General features: G+C 44.0%; 1 protein-coding gene across 2 annotated transcripts in view; it reads left to right on the top strand.

Moving 5' to 3' along the window:
• The window catches only part of LOC135208429 (uncharacterized), a 316,957-nt gene that overhangs the window by 195,072 nt on the left and 100,439 nt on the right, over positions 1–21,446 (top strand). For both annotated transcript variants that reach the window (XM_064240585.1, XM_064240584.1), the window contains exons 9-10: positions 516–617; positions 17,511–17,640. In XM_064240585.1, the coding sequence (XP_064096655.1) occupies positions 516–617; positions 17,511–17,640 (232 nt within the window). The remainder of the gene's footprint in view (positions 1–515; positions 618–17,510; positions 17,641–21,446) is intronic.

The raw sequence follows: 21,446 nt of genomic DNA, 5'->3' as shown, positions 1-21,446 counted from the left end.
ATGAATTGTACATACTATGTTTCTGACAGCTATTGTTGGCGGGAAATTTTTTTTTTTTTCTAAGTAATGTAGGTAAGTATCAGCATTTCTTGGAAGATACTTATCACTTAGATACTTCTTAGATGCATTAATGGTTATTTTATGTCCTTTTCACAGCTATGTACAATAAGCATAAGGTTAATAAGGAGTTTCCTTATGGGTTGTAAAGGAATGTACTAGTTAACACAATAAAAGTCGTTACAATTAAATTTATTTTCTCAAGATCTTTGCTTAAATGTAATGTATCCTTGCTGATAGTCAAGAAGTTTTTCACTTCAATGATTGCCTATTTTTGTGCTTTGCGGAGAGAAACCAATTTTTCAAATTTATTTTGAAAGGGAAATACGTAATGAAATTCTGCTTTTTGAACATGAAACTCTAGAGTATAAGGTTAAATTAGAATTCTATAATTGCCTTTGATTTTGTATGCATATGTAAATTTTGAAAAAAATTATCATTTAATGTTTTAATTTTAGGTGTTTCATGAGTTTGCCAACCCCAGCAGATGCTGCCAGTTTGGTAGATATTCAGACAGATCATTCTTTGAGAATCACATTCACTCTCTCACTCACTTTGTGGTAAGTATGATACTATATAGTATATAGATATAATAAATCTCTATTTGTCCCATAGCAAATATGATTAAAAGCTTTCAAGTAGTAAGTTTTAAACAATTGAAAAGTTGTGTAGCATTGTAGTATTTATTCCAGATGGAAATTTAATGGTATTATCAAGTGTTGATTTCAGTGTCCATTGTACATTGAACTGCTGTTGTATGTGTTACAGGACAATATGAATAAAGATATATATTGGTATATTGAGAAAGAGTGAAGTTTTGAAAACCTGTAAGGTTAGTGTTTTGAAAGTTATAAAACTTGTTTTAATCTTTTTGACAATTAACAAAGGGATGATTAAGTGGGAGGTATGATTGTCAGCTAACCTTATGATGTAAGGGAATCACTACAATGATATGTATTTGGAATAGTTTAAATTTTACACATGAGTGTAAATTGTCATTCCTTAGTTATTTGCATATTTTTTAGAATATTTTAATTGTGAAATAACCCTGCATAATGGTAATTAAAATACTTCATCTTTATGTATCAAGGGGTGACTAGCTACTTTGGGGTTAAAAGAATAATAGAAAACACCGTAGATCAGTTTGTGGGCTGTTTGGGGCACTGGGGGTGTGAGGTGCAAGCAGCCTGCTGCATAGCAAGCCATCCCTATTAATTGTATATGCCGGTGTAAAAGGCGACTGTATGTATAAGGCGACCCTCCGTTTTTCACATAAAATTATAGGTTTAGTGGTATGTTCACTGAGACTACCTCAAATTTATTAAATTACGTAACTCAATCAGTTGATGGAAGTTAGTTGGTACATAAATAAAACAGTAATTATTGAAATTATCACACTAAAAATGTGTAAAATTGATATCTTCAAGATTCTAAAATGTTTGGCAAAGCTAACCATTGCAAAAAATACATTTGTATTCCCTTAGGAAAAATATATGGTAAACATCACGACAAATGCTCAACACCTGTGACGTCACTATCTGTGGAGCAATACCTTGAATGGATTTCTTTACAATTGGAAAGAATCCCAATATTAAGGTTAACTGGGGAACTATTGATTTGTTCCTACACAGTATACAAACCGTCGGTCCTTTACAATAGGAATTACTTAACCCTCTCGTGATCTGACGACGCATAGCACGTCAATAAATTTGTTTCCGTTAGTGCACAGATGACACAGTGGGCGTGTCATATGTAAGTTATTTTTGGGAAAAATTCACGAAAAAAAACATATTGATCATAGAAAACGTAGTTGATGCCATTGGGTCAACAGATGATGAGTCTCGAAGAAAACGCAAACCCAACGTCGCTAGCTTAGTTAGCTATGATACAAAACGTCAATATAAGTAGGTTGGAAAATCTGAAAATTGCATTCCGTAAAAAATTACCATCTTTTAATCAATTACAGCTCATTAGCAAACACATTCATAGCAATATTATTGCTTCCATGTGAAAGATCAAACATTTCTACACAATTTAGGTATAAAACAAACTCCCCAAACCTAATTATTATATTTTTCATGATTATTTCCAAAAAATATCTAAAATTTTTCTTAAAAATTTCATGTCCATCACATCGTTTTTATTATTTCTAAGCCTCGTAAAGATGTTCTGATTGCTTCAGAAAATAATTCAATCATTTGCCAATATAATAACACTAACCAGAAGCATATATTTTCTTTTCGGCCCAGGGAAAAAGTCGTTTACCTTACACCCTTATAGTTCTGGCCTGTGCGCAAGAGGGTTAAGGTGAAGCCTGGACGCTGCCACTGAATCTTCAAACAAGGCGGTACAGTAGTTAACTACCAGTCCAGTCGTTGGTTGTCACCTAACCAGGAGTGAGCGCTCCAATTTGCTGTCAGCCGCCGTAGTGAGAAGACGTGTTTCCACATCGCTTTCTGCTCGACTATCGTAGCTGTTTCTTCGCTTCTATCCCATTGGATTTTTCCTTTTGTTTTTTGTGGTAGTTTGATTAAATGGAGAATCAACAAGCACTTGATTTACTGCCTCTGCTGCCTTCTGCCCCCTGCTGGTGTTGCTTCAGGTGTTGCAAGAAATGCAATAAGATTAGTGCCTGGGTAGAAGTTCACCCTCACACTCTGTGTGCTTCCTGCTGAGATTATGATTGTGATGGTTTAGTGATTTGTGCGGAGTGTTCCTCTTGGTCTGCTGGCCAGTGGGAGAAGTTCGCAGGGAGAAGGAGGTATGTCAGGAAACCAAAATCTGTGTTGGGGGAGTATTTCGCCCCCCTTCCACTCCTGTAATTGATCCTTCTTCCTTGTACTTCTCTCCTACTGATTGTCCTGTGGTTGCTGCTCACCCCTTCAAGGAGGCCTCTCTCTCCCCATCCCCTTCCGATGAGTTGTGGGGAGGGGACAGCTTCTGCCTTGGGCCTAAGTAATGTTCCTTGTGGGATCCCTCCTTGTCCTGAAGGACCTCCTTTGGAGCAAGAATGGACCCCTCTAGATAGCAGCTCTGGTTCTGCCTCTGTTCCTGCTGCCAAACCTGTAGTTGCCAGCCCTGATGTTGACTGACCTGCTCCCTTTCCTGGACCTGTTCCCAACCCTGCTACTGCTCCCATTCCCGGGCCAGCTCATCCCGATGTTCCCTGGATGACCCGGACTACGATTCTGCAGAAGCTGTCGAAGAAGAAGTCTAAGAAGAAGAGATCAAGGAAGGTGTCATTGTCTTCGTCTTCATCTTCTTCCTCATCGTCATCGTCTTCGTCTGCCTCCTCCTCACCCCTCCCTTCAAAGGTTTCATAACCTAAAAAGAGGAAGATAGCCTTTCCACCCACTAAGAAGTTTCATGTCGAGACTTCGAAGGATCTGCATTCCCCCTTTGGGGTGAAGGCAGTTGGCTCTCTCATCAGCTCTCCCACTCCCTCGGGAGCAGGAACTGAGACTCTGTCTTCAGGGGCAAGGCCATTGGTGGAGCACGAGCGAAGGTTCATTCTTCAGCCCCGGGTTTTAAAGGCGCTGCTTACGGAACAGTGGCCGTGTCGGGGATCTCGTTCGTGAGCTTCCCTGAATGTGCAACCTTCCAAGGGAAGTAGCACATCGACTGCCAAGAATGCAGGATCAGCTCCCTGTCGGGGCAGTGGCATGGGACAAGAGAAGGGATCTAGCCGCAGCTTGCCCCCGCCTGCAAAGACCAAACCTGGTCATTTGTGAGGAGCCACAAGTGTTGCATCTCTCCCTAGCAACAAGAGAGAGACTATGAGGAGGTCCCCTATTCAGTCCTCTTTGCCAGGGCCTTTGGCCTTGAGGAGCACTGGGGTGCGTCGTGAGGACGACACATATTCCTTCCAGGTAGGGGGCTGCGTCTCCGCGGGCAGCAGCACAGCTCGCAAGACTGTGGCTCCCACCAGCGCTGCTACCAGCACTGCTGCAGCGCAGCGAGAGCAGTCGCATACTCCTCGGGAGTCTGCATCGTCTGTATGATCATCGCGATCTCTTGGGCACACACACTTGTCACCACCACGGGTTGGTGCAAAGGTGTGGCTCACCCCCTCGGCAGCAGCGCTGCAAGGGGGAGTGAAGGCACACCTCTCCTATTCCCTCTACTTCCCTGGGATAGACTGGGAGGGGCAAGGAGAATAGAAGGAACCCTGTGGAGGTTTCTCCACGGGATTCACCGACAGCGGCCTCCGTCCCTGGAATCTTAGAACCCCATCGAACATACGCTTAAGTCGTGGAGGATAGATCAAAGGGGTCTGGCTTGGTTCCCCGTTACGAGGGAGTAGATCGGGAAGACCGATCCCTTGAAGGACTTGGGCTTTTACCAATGGATTCCGACACCCCCGAGATACAAAGCCCAATGGATTCCGACACCCCCGAGATACAGAGGACTTTCGCAGAGATTGTTGCACTGATACATCAGCACAACAATCTCGGGGAAGCAGCCAAGACCTTCTGCAGGAGATTGCCCCTCCCGACTCAAATCCTTTTGGGGACCCAAGAGGGAACCCAAGGCCTCGATGGGACTCCTGTGGTTAGCCTTGGCTGACAGAGTGTTGGATCAAGTGAATGATCTGGTCTCAAGACAAGAAAATTCACTTAGATCCAACTGTGTGGATTAACTGCTTCCTCCTCCTCTTCCTCGCCAGAGGCACTTCTATACGCCCTCGTACTAAACAGGTTGACCCGGACCTCATTCAGCTCGATCCAGGTCTGTCACTGCAGCATCTGACCGCGGAGAATATTTCTCTCTCGCAGCAGGAGGCAGCGACACTGGAAACCACCACCATGGCGGCACTCCAAACAGTCTCCTGGTTGGACCTGTGGTTGTTCACAGTGTCCAAGGTTGCTGCTTCCTCTGGGGCCATCACCCCAGAGGAAGACTCTGCCTTTGAGAGGCTGTGTCAGTCTGGAGGTAGGGCAATTACCTACCTGGCCCACCAGACTGCTAACCTGTGGCCGAATCTGGTACTCAAGAGGTGCGACACTGCCCTCTTTCGAGTATCCAGGTCTCTCAATTTAGGGTCGGTATTGGCTTTGTGAAACTGACCGTTGCAGGGCTCTACCTCTCTCTTTAGTAGAGAACAGGTGGATGCTGCAGTTGACAAGCGGAGGGATGATGACTAGGACTGGCTTGTCAACCAGACAGTAGCAAAAGCGGCTGCTCCTTCGTGTTCTACTGCGGCCAGACCTTCCAGTCTGGCTAGTTCCTCTTCAGCCCTTAAGAAGTCCACTGCTTCGAAGGGTGCCAGAGGCACGACCCAGCCTTCTTCATCCTCTTCGAAAGGTCCACCTTCACGCCCCTTTTGACCAGCCTTGCCTTTGAGGTGAGGAGGAAAAGGGAAGAAGAATAGGGGAAAACGCTAAGGCCAGCATTCCCCCCCCTGCTGCTGCCTTTGGTGGGGGGTTGCCTATCGAGCCATTGGGCAACTTGGCAGAGATATGGAGTGGAGACCTGGGTAATGGATGTCCTATGGGAGGGCTATCTACTTCCCCTCGAGTCCCCGCCACCCTTCACCTATCACCCGGTTCGTCTTTTATCCTATGTAGTGGGATCTTCAAAACACCAGGCCTTGGTGGAAGAAGTGAGAACTATGTTGAGCAAGGGTGCTGTTGAAGTCGTGTCGGACAGGTCTCCAGGGGATTTAAGCCGAGTCTATGACTCCCTTGAACCAATTCATTTGGCAGACTCAGTTCAAGATTGGCATCCATTAGGGAGAACGACTTCATGCTTACGATGGACCTAACGGATGCATATTTCCAAATACCCATCCATCGGTCGTCCTGCAAGTAAGTACCTCCGCTTCGTCCTCAGGGAAACAGTCTACCAGTTCAAGGCACTATGCTTTGGACTTTTGATCGCCCCCCAGGTGTTCACAGGTGTTCAACCTGGTCTCGGCTTTGGCACATTCGAATGGGATATGTCTCCTGAGGTATGTCAATGATTAGTTAGTCCTGGTGGGCTCCCACTCGCAGTTGCTACAGGACAGGGATTGCCTTCTCGAGTTTTGTCAGAGTCTAGGGATCTTAATAAATCTGGCGAAGTCCGATCTCGAACCCAAACAGTGGACGTTGTATGTGGCCATGCTGATAGACATGGCAGCAGCAAGAGTCTTCCCCTTGGAAGAGCGGCTGTTCCTGTCAAGGTAGGAACAACCTGCTTGACTATGGCAAGTTGTGATCAGTCACCTGTCGTCCTTGGAGAAGCTAGTCCCTCACGGGTGTCTTAACCTGTGGTCTCTCCAATGGAGAGACTGGGTACTTTTGGTCCCAGTCACGAGATCCTTAGTCTTTCCTGGTTCCTCTCTCACAGGAAGTAAGGAAAGACCTACATTGGTGGCTGAATGACAGAAACCTCACTGTTGGGGATGGATCTGACCAGTCCCCCTCTGGACAGACTCCAGTTCTTGGATGCATCGAACGAGGGGTGGGGCTCACACCTGGAGGAGTTGCTGACTGCAAGGGTATGGAACAATCACGACAAGCGCCTTCACATCAACATACAGATTGACAATGCAGGTGCATGAGTGGGTGGTGGCTCATCCAGTGGAGCTGTGAGCCAGATACATTCCAGGCAAGAGGAATGTAGTGGCAGACAAGCTCAGCCGCCAGAATCAGGTGATAGGAACCAAGTGGTTCCTACACCAGGACGTAGCGGATGGGGCCATCCAGTCATAGACTTGTTTGCCACCCAGTTCAACAGGAAGGTGGAAATCTTCTGCTCAGTTGTTCCGGACCCGTGGGCAGCAGCAGAGGACACGTTCCAGCACCTATGGGACAACCTGGAAGCTTACGCCTTACCCCCATTCTGCCTGATTCGAGCCGTGCTCAACAGGGTGCGGATCACGCAGGAAGTCCTCTGCAGCAGTCTATCAGGGGAAGTGGGCTGTCTTCTGTGGTTGGTGATGTAGATGGGGTATCTCTCCGGTTGGAGCCACTCTTCAGCAGGTCGTGAACTTCCTAGTCTACCTTTGCCGAGAGAAGCTGCTCTCTGTCTCAGTGGTAAAGGGCTATAGGTTGGCCTTAGCCTTGGTCCTAAAGCTGAAGGGGAAGGATATCTTGTCCTCCTTCGAGATATATCTCCTCATGAGGAGCTGTGAGAGGTCTTGCCCACCCAGGGATCTTAGGCCTCCTGCTTGGGATGTGACTCTCGAACTGGTGTCTTGACTCGTGCCTCGTATGAACCTCTAAGAGAGTCATCAGTCAGGGATCTGACCCCCAAGACGGTCTTTCTGCTCACATCAGTGAAGAGAGTAGGCGAACTCCTTGGGATATCTTTCGACGTTAAACACAAGAGGTTGAGGATCGGTTACGCTTGAATTTATCCAGGATTTCGTAGCGAAGACTCAGAATCCTTCGGTCCCTGACACTAGATTCGAGTCCTTCTCTATCCCCTCCTTCAGTAACTTTGTTGATGACGATCGGACAAGATGCTACTCTGCCTGGTTAGAGCACTACGGCGCTACCTGAAGAGGACTCGACATCTTCGGCCTGAGTGTCGACGACTCTTCATTAGTACTGGTCGTTCCAAGAAAGCTGCAGGCAACAACACCGGTACCCTTCGTCCGAGAAATCACAAGTTCAGGTGCATTGCCCCATCCCTCGCCTTCTGGAAGAACCTGTCAGTTCAGCAGGTTTTGAAGGCAAGGGTCTGGGCAAGACCGACCACCTTCACCTCTCATTACCTTTGGGATATTGCCTACAGATCCTTGGGCACTTTTTCCTTGGGACCACTGGTGGCTGCTGTGAATGCAGAGTGACTGGCTCTTCTTCATCCCCTTCATCCTACTCTTTCCTTCGGGCAGAGAGCATGCAGACCATTACTTGCTGGACCGAGCAATGATGCACGTAAGACACTCCTTAGAGTACCCTTTCTATTCCTTTTTGTTAGTAATAGAAGCACATATACCCCCCTTTCCCTTACAAGGCAGGGAAGGGGGACATTGACATAAGACAAACCCATAACTTGTAGTTGCATAAGTTTCCAACATGGTTTTTTCGCTTTCCCATAAGGGCGACCCACCGTTCGCCTTTAGAGGAGAAGCCCAAAGGATTGACTCTGATCCCACAGTTCTATAACTCCGATCAGAGGTCCCTCCAATTAGTGAGTCTTCTTATTGTAAAGGACCGACAATATGTTTACTGTGTAGGAACAAATCACAATTTTTGAAAGTAAATTTTATTTTCCCCTAGCTATACAAACCTAGGTCCTTTACACTTAATGCCCACCTCAAGCCACCCCTCAATGTGTTACATGGGCCGAAAGCAAATTGGAGTGCTCACTCCAACTGGTAGTTAACTACCGTACTGCCTTGTTTGAAGATTCAGCAGCTGCCTCCGTGCTTCGCCTTAGTAATTCCTAGTGTAAAGGGCCTAGGTTTGTATAGTTAGGAAAAATACAATTTACAGTAGTACCTCGAGATACGAAATTAATCCGTTCCGAGGCGCCTTTCGTATCATGAGTTTTTCGTATCTTGGACCATATTTTACATGTAAAATGGCTAATCCGTTCCAAGCCCTCCAAAAACACCCCATTAAATTTCATAATAAAGCTAAATTGACCTGTAAACAATGAAATACTACAACAATTTGGACCATTCAATACCTAAATTAAGAATAAAAATGCAAAACCTGTAAATAAAGTGTATATTAGTGTACAAGAAATATTATTACTGTAACATAAAATGTGGAAGCTTACCTTTCGAGTGAGGCTACTATCTCCGAAAGTGGCGGCAGAGGAGGAGGAGGACAAACGGCAGATAACGTACGTATGTACGTACGTACACTTAACTTTACGAAAACACATAAAAAATTTAAGGAAAACTATAAAACTAAAATTTACGAAATACATTAACAAAACTGTAACGCTTAACTTACAAAAATCTAAAAATTAAAAATTTTTTTTTTTCTTTTTTTGTTTTTTAACTTTTTTTTTTTTTTTTTTTAATACAGAATTTCAACTTCATCACCACTTTCAACGTTCTGTTTTCCATCACTTGGTTCGTTCCTTTTTGCTTTCAACTTTCCTGTTTTTTTGATCACTTGGTTTTCTTCCTTTTGCTTACTCCTGCCTAATGCTGAAGGCCTCTTTAAAAAATAACGATCCAAGGAAGATTGCTTCTGCCTACTTTTCACAATGTTCCTGAAACGACTCGGGCAAACGTCATCGAACTGCGCAAGCTTATGACCTGTGTGAGCCTTTTCGGGGTGTCTTTTTTCGATAAACGATTGCACTTTATGAAAAGTGCCTAGAACATCCTTAATTTCTGCCGTTGTCATAGGCTCCTCCTCCTCTTCCTCGCCGCTGCTAGAGAACTCCTCTTGAACGAAGTTATGTTGCATGGCCTCCAACTCCTTCAGGTCATCTGTCGTAAGCTCCTCTTGGTGCTCCTCGAGAAGGTCGTTGATGTCGTCCTCGTCGATGACCAGCCCCATGGACTGGCCGAGTGCAACGATCTCGTCAAGATCTGGTCGGGAACCAGTTTCGGGATCGTCAACTGTTTCTGAATCTGCAGCACCAGCTTCGCCTAAGTCGAATCCCTCGAAGTCTCGGGCGGATACGGCATCAGGCCAGAGTTTCCTCCACGAGGAACTCAAGGTTCGCCTCGAAACCTCCTGCCAAGCTTGGTCAATGAGTCGGATGCAAATGACAATGTCGAAATGCTCCTTCCAAAATTGACGCAAGGTGAGGTTTGTGGTATCGGTGATGTCGAAACATCTCTTGAAAAGATGTTTCGTGTACAGCTTCTTAAAGTTCGCTATCACTTGGTGGTCCATGGGCTGCAGGAGAGGGGTGGTGTTGGGCGGAAGAAAAAGAATTTTGACAAAGGAATACTCCGCTAGGATATCTTCCTCAAGGCCAGGAGGGTGGGGAGGGGCATTGCCCAACACCAGCAGACATTTCAGGGGGAGGCGCTTCTCTTCCAAGAATTTCTTCACTGTCGGGCCGAAACACAGATTTACCCACTCGGTGAACAAAAGCCTCATTACCCAGGCTTTTGCATTAGCCCTCCACATCACTGGAAGCTTCTCCTTCAGCACTTTGTGGGCCTTGAAGGCTCGAGGAGTCTCGGAATGATACACCAGTAGGGGCTTCACCTTGCAATCCCCACTAGCGTTTGAACAAAGTGCGAGCGTAAGCCTGTCTTTCATAGGCTTATGCCCTGGTAGCTTCTTTTCTTCTGTGATGTACGTCCGACGAGGCATTTTTTTCCAAAAAAGGCCAGTCTCATCACAATTGAAGACTTGCCGAGAACTGTAGCCTTCCTTGGTCATCATCTCGTCGAAAGTCTTCTTAAATGCTTTGGCCGCTTTCGTGTCCGAGCTGGCAGCCTCCCCATGACGCATCACCGAATGGATGCCAGTTCGTTTACGAAATTTCTCGAACCAGCCATGCGAAGCCTTGAACTCTGGGGTTTGCGTTGAAGTCCCTTCCCCTCCGTCGTCTTCCGCCTGCGCAATCAAATCGCCGAAAATAGCGCTGGCCTTGTGGGTGATGCCCTTCGACGGTGTAGCTGCTTTGATGCCATCCTTCTGTTTAAGGATGGTGCCTATTGTCGACGGATTACGGCCGTATTCCTTTGCGATCACACTCAATCGCATACCAGCTTCATACTTCTTGATGATCTCCATCTTTGTCTCCAAAGAGAGCATACGCTTCTTTCCGTGAATTTCAACTTTCTTGGGACCCATACTACATTATCTTGTACGTAATTTACGTATAAGTATCACAATAAAGTTTCCGCACAACACGATAATAGTATACTGCAACGAAATCACTAACGAATTTACGTTACTAAACGAAATCGTTGGACCAAACGAATGCCGTGTAAGTACGATAGAGATGTTGGTACGAAGAGGCCAAGATAGGTACGCCACTACGTATACGTATAAGATGCATGATGGGAGGGATGCTGTCCAATAGGAGAGAAGGATTTCATGGTCGTGACTCGCATCAGGAACCAATGGGAGAGCAGGAGGATGGTGGCGAGTCTACTAGTACTAAGATGGCGGCGCGTAGCGCGAGTTTCAAAATTGTTATCTGGGCGAATCTCTGACTTTCAGAAACCTTTCGTATCTTGAAAACTTTTCGTATGTAGAGCAGTAAAATTTTTCGCAGTGGCTTTCATATCTCAAGGTTTTCGTAAGTTGAGCCTTTCGTATCTCGAGGTACTACTGTACTTTAAAAATTTGTGATATCACAGAAGCCTTTAATTTTGTTATAAAATACTACCAAGGAAATGTTGGCCTTTAGTAAGCAAAAAGGCTTGTAAGTCAAGCACAACTGAGAAAACTATGAATAATGAGCAGACTGCAAAAATGTTTTGGAGGCAGAAGCACCGTCTGAAACTGCCAAAAACTCTCACACACTTCATTTAATTCACTACATTTATAAATAAAGTATTAGCTGCAATTTTTTAAACTCAGGTTTGATTGATATCCGTCTAATGAAATCAGTTAATTATTTTATCGCTCTGTTCACATTATAATGCGATAATATGGCAATAATACATGCAATATGATTAGATGCAGTAAAACAAGAGTTTTATTAAAATGATTATTTTTCTTGACACAACTATTATTCAGCTTTTGCTAATGGTTATTTGCCATTGCAACAATCTAATGGGGCAACACACACACACACACTCTCTGTCTCTCCAACCATAGTACTTATGGTGATACTACTTATGGTGATACTCCATCCTCCGCTATGAAATATGCGTTTTAGAATTATGGATGAAGCCATTGTAAACGTACTGACAAACAACAGAATTGAGAAACAACTGATTGCCGACGTCATGTTTTGGAGGCAAAAGCACTGTCTGAAACTGGCAAAAACACAAGCACTTCATTTGATATGTTACATATATAAATAAAGTAGTTGCAATTTTTAAACTTGGCTTTGATAATTTACAAAAGAAACATAACAATGAATTAAGTTCCATTTGTCAACTAAAGACAGTGATGATATCGATAAAATGAAATCAGCTGATATTTTAAGAAGGTAAGCAAAACCAGAATGCTAATGGCAGGTTGCTCTGTTCACATAATAATATGATAATACATGGTAATAATACATGAAATATGATTAGATACAGTAAAAGAACACTTTCCTAAAATAATCATTATTTTCAATACAGGTACTCATATAATGACGTACTCGTTTTATGACACCTTGGAGTCATGACAGATACATGAAGAGAGAGAGAAAAAAACCCATAAAATGAAAATAAAAACATAGCCAATGGTGGCCAAGAGAAAGGCTATTCAGTGCCAATAATCTAGCCTAGCCTAGGTTTCGAAAACCTTGAAATCTATGGCTAAAACAATAAATAAGGCTTTAACATACTTTGTAAAGAAAAGCTATACAGTTGAACCTCTTAAAGCTGACATTCTGTGGTGTGGTAACTCCCACAGATTGGCTTGATTCAGCCTGCCACCACCGGACCAATTTCGAATGAATCGAGTGATTTGCGGTTGCAGTCCTTCAGGTAGTGGGCCGTAAATGTGGACTGCCTATTCCACACTCCGGCCCTTAGGATCTGGCTGACTGCAAGGTTCTTAGGGAAAGTAAGGGAGGTCCCAATGCCTCTAATGTCGTGAGGCGTGGCCCTCTTCGGGGGAGGAATACCTGCTCCTTCATAGGCGCTCCTGATTGTTTCTCTTAACCAGGAGATGGTGTTCTTGGAGACCGCTTTCTTCTCCCAACCGGTAGAAACGAACAGGTTCCCAATGACTGACCTGAACTGGGTGGCCCTACTGAGGTACTTCCTCATTGCCTGGACCAGACATAGGAGCAGATCCCAAGGATCGTCTGATCTGGCGATGGCGGGGATTGAGAACTCCATGAACATGTCGTCCACAATTGAGGGGTTCTGTGTCTTGGCCACGAAGGAGGGCCACATACTGAAAGATGAGCTCTTTCCACCCCTTCAAATGGGAACCTCATAGGAAAGGCCATGAAGCTCTCCCACTCTCTTGGTGGAAGCCAAAGCCAGAAGGAAGACCGTCTTCAGCGTCAGCTCCCTGTCCAAGATGTCTTTGAGGGGTTCGAAAGGGGCAAGACTGCTCGAAGCTCCTGATTAGCATCGACAGGTACCTGGAATTCCCCAAATTCAGCCCCCTCAGGAGGAAGACCGGGCCCAGGGCTGCCCTGACTCTTCACGGCTGCTACCGAGAGGTCTTTGTCCAGTCTCAGGTGCACCAGGAAGTCCACTATGTGGAGAATCTTGGCCTGCAGAGGCTTGAGACCCTTCTCTCTGCACCAGGCCCCAAACACTGACCATTTTGCCTGGTGAACAGCCACAGAAGACTTCCTTAGGTACCCCGACATCTGTGAGGCCACTCTCCAAGAGTAGCCCTCCTTACTCGACAACCGCTCGATAGTCTCCACCCCTGAAGGGATAGGGCTGGGAGACCTTCATAGAACCTCTCGAAGTGGGGCTGCTTTAGAAGGTCCGGCCTGAGGGGCAACCTCCAGGGATCCTGCACCGCTAGGGCCTGGAGATCCAAGAACCACTTCCTGTCCGGCCACATGGGGACCACCAACTTCATTTGAGCACCTCTTGACCTTCTCAACCAGTTTAGTACTTGTCTTATCACCCCGAAGGACGGGAATGCTTACACATCCAGACCATCCCATGGGTGCTGCTGGGTCGGGCACTGGGGAGCAGAATGGCAGGAATTATGCATTTAGCCTCGTGGTAAACAGGTCCAGGGAGGGGGAGCCCCACATCCCGATCAGCTCTGCCGCTACTTTGGGCTGTAGGGATCATTCTGACCCTATCACCTGTCCCTGCCTGCTTAGCCCCTCCGTGATCATGTTCCTCTTTCCTGGAATGAACCTTGCTATCAGGGTCGTGCCTATACCTGTTACCCACTCCAGGATTGACTCCATGAGATTGCACAGACAACGGGACTTCAGGCCGCCCAGCTTCTTGACACAGGCCACCACTGTGGCCTTGCTGCACATTAGAGCTACCACCCGATTCCTGATTCTGTGCTCGAACTCCTGCAGAGCCCTCTGGATCGCAAGTAACTCCAGACAGTTGATGTGTAGTTGCCTCTCCTACTCCGACCAGACCCCTTCCCTTGTTTCGGACTGTAGGTGGGCAACCCAACCCTCCTTCAATGCATGTGTGAACAGGAGCATCTCCAGAGGTAGGTACAAGAGGGGAACCCTCAGAGGGTGTTTGACCAGTCCAACCACCACCGGAGGGCCTCCCTGGTGTCCTGACCGGCCTCAACTTAAGCCTGCCCTGGGGGACCAGCTTCTCCAGGGAGACCAGATGACCCAGGAGTCTCTGCCACTCCCTCGCGGGGAGGGGGGAGTCTTGCAAGAAGGGGAGAGCTACCCTCTGCAGGTTGGCCAGTCTGTCTGCTGAGAGGAAGGCCCTGGCTGCCCTCATGTCTAGGTCCATCCCCAAGTACACCCTCCTGGTATTTGGGACCAGATGGGATTTCTCCCAGTTAGGACTATGCCTAGCCTTGAGCAGAAGGCCAGGAGCTCGTCCCTCTGCTTCTTAAGGCCACCTTGAGAAGGAAAGCAACAACCAATCATCCAGGTCATCCAGGTACCACAGGAGATGGATCACCCTCCTCCGAGCCCAGGACACAAGGTAGAACACTGGTGAAGTTCACCTGCGGTGCTGTGGACAGACCTGAGCAGAGGATTCTGAACTGGTAGGACTTGCCATCCCATCTGATGCTTAAGTACCTCATGCTGGACGGGTGTACCGGGATCTGGAAGTATACGTCCTTTAGGTCGAGGGACAACATGAAGTCCCCTTCCCTCAGGGCCACCAGGACCATCCTCGGGGTCTCCATTTTGAAGGGAGACTTGCGGATGAACGTGTTTAAGATTGATAGGTCTATGACCGGCCTCTACCCCCGAGGACTTCTCCACCAGGAAGAGGTGACTCAAGAACCTGGGGGGATGTGTCCTCCACCTGCTGGAGGGCTCCCGTCTCCTGCAAAGACTGGACTTCTGATCATAAAGCTTCCCCCTGACCAGGGTTCCGCGGCTGGAAGGACCATGTTCCTGGAACCTTCGTCAGGGGAGGGCTTGCTGTCCAGTAAGGGGATCCGGTAACCATCCCTGAGGACCTGCATTGTCCAAGGGTCGGCTCCAAGATCCGCCCAGTTCTGCCAATGATTCGAGAAGCAACACCCCACCCGTATGCAGGAGAGAGGAAAGGGGGCCTCGCATCCTACTTCCTCCTGGGGAAGCAGCCGTTTCAGCGCCTACGGGAGGCGGTAGGTCTGGGTCTGAAGGAGGCCGATGGGGCCCTGGAGAAGGGCTGAGCCCCCTGTCCCCCCCAACCTCTGGAAATCAGTTAAATATCAAAACAGATAAGAAGTAAAAGCGCAACAAATACTTATATAGCATATTTGTTGAAAAATATTTTTGTAAATTTACTGAGAACGAAGACTCGGTAACCTTTTTTTACTTTTATGTGTTTTTTCTAATATTTCTTTTCAATTTTCTTTGTAAAATTGTATTTACAACTGACATACTATCATAAAAGACAAGAACAAAAAACAATAGCAACCCCTTGGTTTATTTATGAGCAAATTTACAAAAAAAGACATCATGTTAGAGAGACCGAACATTCCCCTTCAAGTCACAAGCACTACTGAAGTCCTGAGATGCCCACACTCGTGATCTTAGTCAGTATAAAAGTTACCATAAGTGAATTTATGGGTTATAAAAGTATTGGCACCTCTTTCCTAATCGATCGATTCTTTCCAAATCGATGGCCCACCACCCCAAACCTGTTATTACTACTCCCAAAGATCAATCCGTCAATTAAGGGTTAACCACGCTGAATATTTCCCAATTCCAGCAAGTATCATCATTCAGGTTGTCCCCTACGGTTTTGACCAAATTGGTCTCTTCCCTACCCTGTACAAGTGATCCACTCACCCATGACCTATCTATTGGCCAAGAGGAATTTTTTAATCAATGGGGTCCCTCCCACCAGAAGGAACTATCTAATATTGTTTCTGCCCTTTCCCCACGTGTCAGCCAGTCACTGGTATTATCATCTGTAGGCACATAGTACAAGACCACCTCTGGAATTAGAGTTTATTTCCTGTATTGAATGTACTAACTTAATCGAAGCCTAAGTTCTATACTACGACACCCAGGTTACTTCACTCATTCTGAATAACGTTAAGACATTGTATTGCATTGCGTATACAGTGAACCTATAAATAATGTGAACTAATTATTAATGCGATTGGCCTACTCATTTTCCTTAGCCTATACGTATTGTCTGAGATCGACATTAGCACAATCTCTAGTATTTCATAACCTTCATCTAATGGACACCATAAGAAATTCTCCTTTGACTTTGAGATGGAAGGAATAATACTAAAGAGGCTTAGATATCAGACGACTCTTGGAGACCGCAGGACAGCGTCTTTCCTGTACGATATCTGTAACTAGATGGCCTTTACTGTAGTGGCTGACCAACACAAAATGCTCTACTAACTTTAGAATCAACAAACAACCAGCGATTGATACTCAAGCACTATTACAAATACAGGTGGTCCGTGGTTATCAGCTGCTTTGCTCTATGGCGCTTCGGTTTTATGGCAGTTTTCTGAAATATTCACTAAAAAAATAAGGTTTCTGATGGCGCCACATTTGGTTATCCACACCATAAGCCACCCGTCCGCTGTGGCACGCCATAGCAGTTATCGGGGGCACCATAAAGCGAAAATTGCCATTAAGCGAAGCATGAAAGTCTTAAGGGAGTAAAACACTTACGGCACTCATAAGAGCGCCATAAGTATGTTTTACTCCCTTAGACTTTCATTTTTTGCTTAATGGCGATATTCACTTTATGGTGCCTGGCCAGGAACGGAACCCCTGCCGATAACCGGTGACCACCTGTATACTTGCAGTCTAATACTTACATGAAATAACCAAACACAACACTTTTCACAACTAAATACAAATACAACAAAACATATCTCCTTTCACACAGTAGTACACATTTTCACTTTACGTAAACGAGGAAAATATACAAAACTACATTACAAATTGCTGCACAGTAATCTCACTTGTCGAAGTTTCGACACCTCCCTCAGTGTATTAGGTATTTCTAAGGTTCTTTGATGTGTCCCTCCATCCCCTAGCTGCAACTTTTTTCATTCCTTTTACTGTTCCTCTGTTCATATTCTTTATTTCATCCTGCTTTGAACCCTCCCCAAACAATTTTTTCTAATTGCAGCTGCAAGGGTTTCCTCATGTTACACCTTTAAAAGTCTTTTGCTCTCTGTTTCCCGTTCATTCCTGAATGACCTGTTCCCTGTTCATTCCTGAATGACCTCATAGGTCCCAGTGCTTAGCCTTTGGCCTAGATTTTATATTCCAGTCCATTCCATGCAAATACTTTGCAATTAATTTTTGATGCATTTTTTTTCCAGAAAAAATCTAAGATGTTGGGTAAGATTCAGCAAAGATACCAGAGTGAAAAAGCAAAGTTGGAGTTAATGAAGAAATCTTACTTGAATGGTGTTAGCATTACGAAAACAAAATTCCTACATGAAGTACTATGTAAGTTGTCTGAAGTGTATCACCAAAAGTTCTAGAAGCCTTTTTTCATTTAGTGCCATAACATGTTCATATTGTAAATTGTATTTGTGTTCATACTTAACACTTTTTTTCTGTTATTTCACTGATGTTGACATGCTTGTTTACATAGTAGCTCTCTCTCTATCTTGTAAACTGTATTCCTCCATAGTAAACAAATCCTAATATTTTACATGTCATACCTACCACTGGTTGACTACTGGTTGTATTATCAATAGTACTACAGTGGTCCCCCGTATTCGCGGGGGATGCGTACCAGACCCCCCCGTGAATAGTTAGAACCCGCGAATGTTTGGAACCCCTATGAAAATGCTAAAAACAGCCTATTTTGTTAGTTAAAACTCACGAAAAACCACTAAAAATTTTCATACTTGGTTTTTTTAAATAGTTTTATCACAAAAAGTGCATTTTATGATGAAATTCATCAAAAAAACCAGGAATTTGTGGATATTTCTCATAGAAAAATACCGGGAATGCACGAATTTTCCGCAAATAATGCGGGGAAATGTTCCCCAGAGAAATCCGCGAATGTGTGAGTACGCGAATATGGGGGGTCCACTGTACTTATGTAGTAATGGTAAGTTCATAGATCTTTTATTATTATTATTCAGAAGATAAACCCTGTTCCCATGGAAAAAGCCCACAGGAGTTATTGAATTGAAATTCAAGCATCCAAAGGATATGATGTTTATTTGAAAAATACAGAAAGAAGAGATCAGTTATTAGAAAAGAAAAAATAAAATAAATTAATAAATAATCGATGAAAATGTAAGTAAATTGTTAATATACAAGGAGAACTTTTATGGTAGTAATGCATTGCATCTAGGCTTGAACTTTGTAAGTTCCATTTCATAACATCTTCAAGGAGACAGTTCCACTGTCAAACAGTGTGAAGAATAAAGGACCTGTGGAACTGAGAAGTTTGACAGCAAAGCACATTTACTGCATATTGGTGCTGCTGTTCAGCAAATCTAGTTGCTCTTAGCAGGAAAAGAGGATCAGGGATCAATTGCAAAAGTGGAAGTTCTCTGTGAATATACAATGTATATGAAATTGTTATATCCAAGTCTTAAATGCTAATGTTAGGAACAGAAAATTACCACCACAAAACTTTCTGTCCAAAAGAGATAAATCTCTGGCAAAAGCAGACATCCACACCTGAGAACAGCTTTCGAGTGAAGGAAGGACCAATGACCTAAAACAGATTGCATTGATTTTTTTTTTCACTTATAAATATATGAGGCCTTACTAATAATACCTAAATTCTTTGTAAAATTAACTGTCATTTTAGTTAGATGTTTTTCAAAAGTAAGATGAGTTGAATGTTGCACTAAGTATAGTTAAAGCTTCAGACTATTCCGTTGAGTTCCATCCACTTGAAGGAGGATAGTAAGGAAAATCTGTACAAGGTCCACTAATCAGTCATTAATCCACTCTGTCACATTGAGATTAAGGGCAGCTATGTCTCATGAGAGGAGACTTGAGTACTCACAAAAGTGTTACGTCATCAGCACACTGAACAATCTTGTTTTTCAGGCCAACTGGGGTATTGCTGTCAATGCACCTCACATGATGCACTGTAGGCATTGCTTAAGGTTCTTCACAGCGTCCCTTCGGCGCCTAGCTGCAACCCCTTTCATTCCCTTTACAATACTCCATTCATAATATCTTTCTTCCATGGTACCTCCCACCCTCCGTTAACAGTTGTTTCATAGTGCAACTGCAAGGTTTTCCTTGTGTTGCACCTTTCAAACCTTTTTACTCTCAATTCCTGTTTCAGCGCTGAATGACCTAATAAGTCCCAGTGCTAGGCCTTTGGCCAAAATTCTATATTCCATTCCATTTGAACAACCAAGAGTACTACTCTTTGGAATCCCAGACACAGTAGGTCTGTGTTTGCTAAAGATCCCATCAACAGCAACTTGCTGCTGCCTGCCTGTAAGGAAATTTTGAAGAAACCCTGTAACAATTCTACCTACTCTTAAGATTCTGAAATTATAAATGTCTTGTGATATGCTAAATCAAAAGCAGCATTAAAACCCCTGTCAAGATTTTCTTGCAAATAGCATGTCAAATCTAACAGAGTAGCACAGGCACCTAACTGCTTCTTAAATGCATATTGACTATCAGCTAACAATCCTTGCTTGGTAGAAAAGCCATTGATACCTCTTCCTCTGAAAATACAAAATTGTCTTCATCTTCCTGGTCTTGACTAATTGCCATATATTTCCAAAATGTGAATGCAAGCCCAAAATAAAGGTCAGAATACCATCTGTACCCAGGGCTGGTTTTAAGCTTATTTCACCCATTTGATCAAATTGGGCCCCACACCTTAAGGGGACCCCCACGGCAGAGTTACTGTTTGAAGCCTTTTCTGTATATTCTAAGAGGAGTAAACCACTACCAGAAACATGAAATGAAGAGAGGAAGTATTATTCCCTACATTATTATTCATACTATATTAAAAGAAAATTTTAACTGTGAAAATCATTTCTATAATAATAATAATAGTAATGATGACAAATATACCATAGCAGCTTATCTCTGGGTGCAAGATATTGCCGTCTCAGGTTAAAGAAAACCGAGTTTTGAGAGGGAGAGAGGGAGCTTGAATGTCGTTGAGTTTGTATTGGAGTTGGAGGGAAAGTGAAGAGGATGGACCCCACTATCAATTTTTAGCACTGGCCCTGTCTGTACCAATTTCATTCATAGGTCATATATAGCTTCACCAGGAGACACGATCTATGTAGACCCAATCAGTGAATGCCTGAAACTGGGAAATTCAGACAGCCCATAAAGTTACATGATTTTATAATAACAATAAAAATAATTGACTGGAGGCTAAAATTCAGTTAATTAGCATAACTGGATATTTACTGATGTTCACTTATATGTTTACCATAAATAAAGTATCTCAAGTGTAAAATAATGAAATTCTTTTAAACGAAAGGGTTCAAGATTTTTATGAAAACTTACTTGAAGCACAGCTACATGTGCGTGTCTGTTGAACTGGGTTCTCTAGAAGTGGCTTTTTAAGGCTCAGTTGTTATAGCACTTAATTCTTCCGTTTCTTACTTAGGTAAATAGATCATCCACTGTTGTTTTGTAGGCTTTGTTCAATGCAGTTGTGGCTTTCAGAATTGAAAGCCTACTAGTGAAAATTCTTTTCCAATATTGTTATTTTCATATCTGTGGACTTGAGAGGATCAATGCTTACTGCTCTTGATATTTCCAAGGCATTCAACAGTCTGATATTAGGCTGAAATAGACAAACTTCATTGTTGGAAAACCACTGCTTCTCTTTATTAGCTTAAATCTCGCTTTATGTACAGTAATGTTGATAGTGCAATACGTATCTGTAACACTTTGTATTCTGAAGGTGTTCCTTAGGCTTCTAATTTCTCATGTTGGAAGCCTTTTCTGTATTCTAAGAGGACTGAACTGCTACCAAAAACTGCATACTATATTAACAGACAATTTTAACTTGAAAAATTATTTTTATATTGGACAAAAAAAACAATATAATAATAATAATAATAATAATAATAATAATAATAATAATGATAATAATAATAATATGTGGCGCCGTGGCAGAGTGGGTTAGGTTGTCAATGGACTGGTTAAGCAACATTGGGGCTGGTCAGTCGTTGGATGGGTGACCGCTCTCCTCGGCATTGATTCCATGGGAAAGGATCTTTACCATAATTTCCTCAGTCTACTCAACTGCAAATGAGTACCTATCCCTGATGGGGTAGGGTCCAGCTATGGGT

This window comes from Macrobrachium nipponense, chromosome 35 (assembly GCF_015104395.2).
Source record: "Macrobrachium nipponense isolate FS-2020 chromosome 35, ASM1510439v2, whole genome shotgun sequence".
Lineage (NCBI taxonomy): Eukaryota > Metazoa > Arthropoda > Malacostraca > Decapoda > Palaemonidae > Macrobrachium > Macrobrachium nipponense.
This window is presented reverse-complemented; position numbering and strand designations above follow the sequence as displayed.